Source organism: Phytophthora infestans, genomic scaffold (genome assembly GCF_000142945.1).
Source record: "Phytophthora infestans T30-4 supercont1.69 genomic scaffold, whole genome shotgun sequence".
NCBI classification, from domain to species: Eukaryota; Oomycota; class Peronosporomycetes; order Peronosporales; family Peronosporaceae; genus Phytophthora; species Phytophthora infestans.
Genome location: NW_003303690.1, coordinates 122169 through 126928, shown reverse-complemented (window position 1 = coordinate 126928; position 4760 = coordinate 122169). Strand labels below are relative to the sequence as shown.

The following is a 4760-nucleotide window of genomic DNA, read 5'->3' as shown; positions in this document are numbered from 1 at the left end:
CCTCTTTGCCAGAGTTAAGTCCATCACCGGAGAAAGGTCGCGTACTATGGATCCAGTGTCGTCACCGAGGATCAGCCAAGCTGCGTCCTCGAACTACGAATCCGCCGCTGAGGATGAGTCAGATACGTCGTCCGAACCACGACGCATGACGTTCGGGGCAATAAATAGTAATCCCGGTCGACACAAGTAGCAATATAAATAATATAAAGTCAAATGTATTAAGTCAACTCGTGGTTTCCAGGCAAAGTTTACGACTGACCAAACGCACCTCACCAACAATGTCGAGCTCTGTTTAGTCGAACAGCACGTCACCACGTCCTTGGGTACGCTGTTGCCGGTGAAGTACCTCCCTTCGCTTCGCTGTCCGTCGCATATGTTGCAGTATTGCCGTAGTCAGTGTCGTCCAACCCATGGACCTTGTCCATCGCTGTAACGACAGGCAGTACCTCGGCCAAAGCCGCATCTTAGACGATGTATTCAACTGGTAGTGTTGCTCCCTCTCCACACTTCACGTACATGCGACAGGGTCAGGCCCCTAACTCGGACAACGGAAATCGACAATGTCAGAGCTGATTCGGGCGATCCAACGACCACTCATCCTCTTGACGTGCGACTTCTAGCTGATCGCAGGTCACTCCAGAGGGGGAACAAAAACCGTGCCCAAGATGGTTGCCACCGTTCTCACTCGGGACATCCTCCCTGACAGAATCTCTACGCCCTCGCCGCGCTCGCCTAGAAAAGTATTCCTTATCCGAATCCCTCATATTAGCACGCAAAGCCCGTCGTTCAGCTTGTATCCCAGTCAGCGTGCGTACTTGCTGTTGAGGCGTCTCCACAGAGCCTCCATCCGCTCCCCAGAATGCTCCGCTAAGACGGTTCAGCTTGCTCTCGTTCCTCCATGTCACGGCTCCAACAGTCGTAGCAGACCTGGGCCACAGCAAGCGGCGAACGTCCTTCCGACGTATACTCATACCGTCGAGTAGTATAGCCTCACAGTTAACGAGGACCCACCTAACCCCACGACGCCCCCATTACTCGCAAACGTGTAATCCATCGTCACCGTTAAGATCACTACCCCAGGCCACCCTACACAAACACCTTCGACGATTTCGTACAGGAACAGCACACCGTAGAAAGTAGCGTAGACGATCAGCGTCACCACGGTCCACCAGACAACTACAACAAACCACGTATGAGCCCACGTTCTTTGGAGCTCAGCACCTGAGCCGTACCAATACTTCACTGTCGTCTTCCACGTCAACGTCACCGCCTCAGGTAAGAACACGCACCAGTACGCATGCAAGGCGTCGAACCATTTGTACAGCAGACGCCCTTGACCGTCAAAGTGTTCTTTCCTCGCAGCGAGCACCACCATAGGAGAAGCCAGTACGGCTTCATAGGCCTTCCACCATTACGTCCTCCATGCCTGGTCTTGTACGGCAGGACTGCGCACAAAAAGCTGCAATAGCGCGTTATACAAAGTTTTAACATCTTAGCCCACTTGTATATGAGGTAATTGCCCAAAGATAAAAGTCGCAGGACCATACCTCTGAGAGGTTCGGTGACGGTCCAAGCCAAGATACCACTCCCCCCCCAGCGAACAACACCCACGCATGCCTGAGGTCCAGTCCCACGCCAAACCTACATGTCGACACGACAGCGTCTTGACTCCACGCCACACCATCTCTCACGTAATCCATCGCCCAATCTCGACAATCGAAGAATGAGTCCATCACCTCCACGGACCAACCGTTCTCCATCGCCACTAACGGTCAGTCCAATTCACTTGGCTCCGCACCAGCCAAGGGACCGTCCCTTGGTCAAGTCACCTCACCTCACCATCAAAACGGTGGCTTCACGTCGTTAACCACCATGTCCGTCATTATTACTGCAGCTCCCTGTCGCGTCGCAGGAGGCAGACATCCTAAAGATAATTCCGCAAGTAGCACTCAAGCCCCCACGTAGCCATGACCAAGTCATCGAAGAAGTCTGGGCGACCCCAACGGTCGAAGACCAACACCGCTCTCGCCTCGACGACGAAGACAAGACGGCTGACGACGCCATCCCTCTGCACTTCATGAATGAGTTGTGGCGCCGCCTCCGAGCCGTTCTGGCTACCAACAGCCACTCCGTCGGGCTCGACGCCCTTGACCGACAGTCTTCCGGCCCCTCGCTAACGACACTTTTCAGGCTCCGTTGGTGAGTGCTGTCGTTTTTTTGCCTTCCCCAGAAAGCATATCCGACGGCCAGGTCCGAGCGCACGCCGTCTTCCAAGCACCGGTCACCCAAACTCGTTCCTGCTCGCGTACACCTCTCAAGCCACCCCAGCTAAGAAACAGCGTACGTCCAAGCAGGCAAAAGCCAAGCTTCCCTTCTTGTTCGATCTACCGGCCGGCGTAGACACCACCATCGAGCGCGGCCTGGAGCGCCTCGTGAAGATCCTGGAGGGACAGGATAAGACGCCGTCTCTTATGGCCTTCCCGTGGAAGGGCTACCGCGTCTGGTACGACCCCAAGCACCACCCCGAGCTCCACCGGAAGCACTCGCGCTTCTGGATGCGTTTTTGGCTTTAGCTCCTACTTCGCGCGCTGTATCCGCCGCCTGACAACGCTGCCGCTCACCGCAAGTTGAAGGCAAGCGCGCTTTAAGCTCATCTGAAATTGTTGAGCGCCTTCTTCGAAGCGATGGGCTACTACGGGATGCTGACGGCGTTTAAAGAGACCCTCCGACAATCTTAAGTGGTTCGGAGACAGGCCTGCCAAGCACACTAGTGGAGCTAGCGACGACTCCAAATCTCCAGCCCAAGAAGACCTCGGGGTCCTGTTCAAGCGTCACCGCCGTCGGTACGGTCAAGTTATCGCCAACACCCTCGATTCCTTCGAGGTGGACAGCAGCGGCTACCGTTCCATCCCTGAACTTCTCGAGACGAGTCAAGCGATAGACCCTACGCGCCTCAAGAACCTGCGACGTTCGGACAAGGCCCTGGCTCGCGTCGCTCTGAACGTTTCTGGCAGGAAACCTCCGAAAGAGAGCTGGGTCGGCAACCGCAACCGTGGCCCGTGGAAGAAGCTTCTCTCTGACCGATCTCTCCGTGTGACTCAAGCCGAAGTCGCCACGCTGACGGCAGGCAAACCCGTGATAGTGCACAATGCTCGACCGTTCCAGACGTCCGAACAAGAGGATGACGATTCTGACTTCGAAGAAAACGGAGAGTTGACAGCCCTGCAACCCTCCCCGCCTGTCAAGTATCAGCCTTCACGTTCTCCCACTAAGCATCTAGCGTACTACCTGGGACTCTCATCCGACGAAGAAGCCCAGGAGCAAGAAGAGGGCCACCCAGGCAACGAGCACGACGACGAAGAAATCAATTAAAAAGGCCCAATAAGACACCAACGAAGACGCCGACGACCAAGATGACGAGGAAGACGACGAAGAGGCCGCAGGAAACCCCTCTTCTACCGATAACGGAGTGGCGTCCGACGCAGGTGACAAGCCAAGCAAGACCTCAAAGCTGTCGTCGGCTTCTCCCGACTCTCTAACTCCCAAGTGACGAGGTTACCATTGCTGAGAGGAAAGATTTAATGTTTCTCTATTTCGTTCTCGTAAGTCTGATCGTTCCGTCCATAACCCCAAATAATAAAATACTCACCAACACGCACCACCACCCTACTTCCGAGTGTCCGTCCTAATCTCCACAGAGAAGCCGTTCTTTGCTGACTCGAAAACTTCACCACTTCACTTATACGATAAGTAACACGTTCTTGTCGACTTCCGCGTTAGTGTCGGCCAACCGAGCATTTGTTCGCAGCTCAGGCAACCCATTTTTCTTTCTTTCGTCGTCTTCATAAGACATCACTAACCGGGCATAAGCCAGCATCAAAACCGTTTTGTAGCCGGAAGGTCTCGGAATTCGCAGCTAGAGCCAAGGTTTCGACGGCACGGCTCACAATCCGTTTTGCCACCACTTCCAGTAAAGGCGTTTCGACTCCTGTTAATATCATGTCTTCTCGACCAACCGTTAACCGTTCCACAAAACGTGTAGGCGGGAGGTCGGATTCATCCAGGGGTCCATTACTACTTCCTACTTCGGTCTCCTCAGCGCCAGGCGGTACTTCATCCAGGAACGGTCGAGTCCATTTACCTCGATACGTTTTGAGTCTGTTCACATTCACGGTTACCAGCTTGTCAAGATGAGTGGAAATTGCAACCTTGCTAGGGTTCTCCCCGACTTTGCTAGAGACTCAGTAAGGACCATGCCACGAGAAATCGAGTTTCTTCGTCCTCGTTTCACCTCTCCTAGCCCTGAAAATCTGGTACACCCAAGCGGGATCTCCGGCCTCGTTCGTCGTCTCCGCTTGATCCTCCGGCCGCCTAGCGTGCCTGTTTTGAGCCTTCAAAAGCTGACGTTTTACTAAGTAGCGAGAGTCACGCATCGAACGGTACAGTTCCCTTAGATACTGGCCACTTCGTTACTCTTCTATTTCGCTCCGAGGTTCAGAAAAGCTACGTCGAGTGGTAACGCGGGGTCCCGTCCTTACAAAGGGAAGAATGGGGAGTCTCTAAGCGCTTTCTGGTAGGCGGTACGGTAGGCAAACAACACTCGTGGCAGGTAGACATCCCAATCGTTCTGAGCTTCACTCACGTGCATCTTCAGCACCCCTATGCGAGGACAGCTGAGCCGTTCCATAAGCCCTTGGGTGTGTGGATGATACGCTGCACCGTACCGTTTATTGATACCGAGCGTCTGGTAAAAGTACTGT

The 4760-nt window shown here is 54.2% G+C and overlaps 1 protein-coding gene across 1 annotated transcript; it reads right to left on the bottom strand.

Annotated features, from left to right (window-relative positions):
- Window positions 1–61: 61 nt before the first annotated feature.
- PITG_18492 (uncharacterized protein) lies at window positions 62–1375 on the bottom strand (the record flags this gene model as incomplete). Its single annotated transcript, XM_002997567.1, has 4 exons — window positions 62–107; window positions 269–360; window positions 686–732; window positions 1012–1375. 4 exons carry the CDS (start codon window positions 1373–1375, stop codon window positions 62–64), a joined length of 549 nt encoding a protein of 182 aa, XP_002997613.1.
- Between the last annotated feature and the right edge of the window lie 3385 nt (window positions 1376–4760).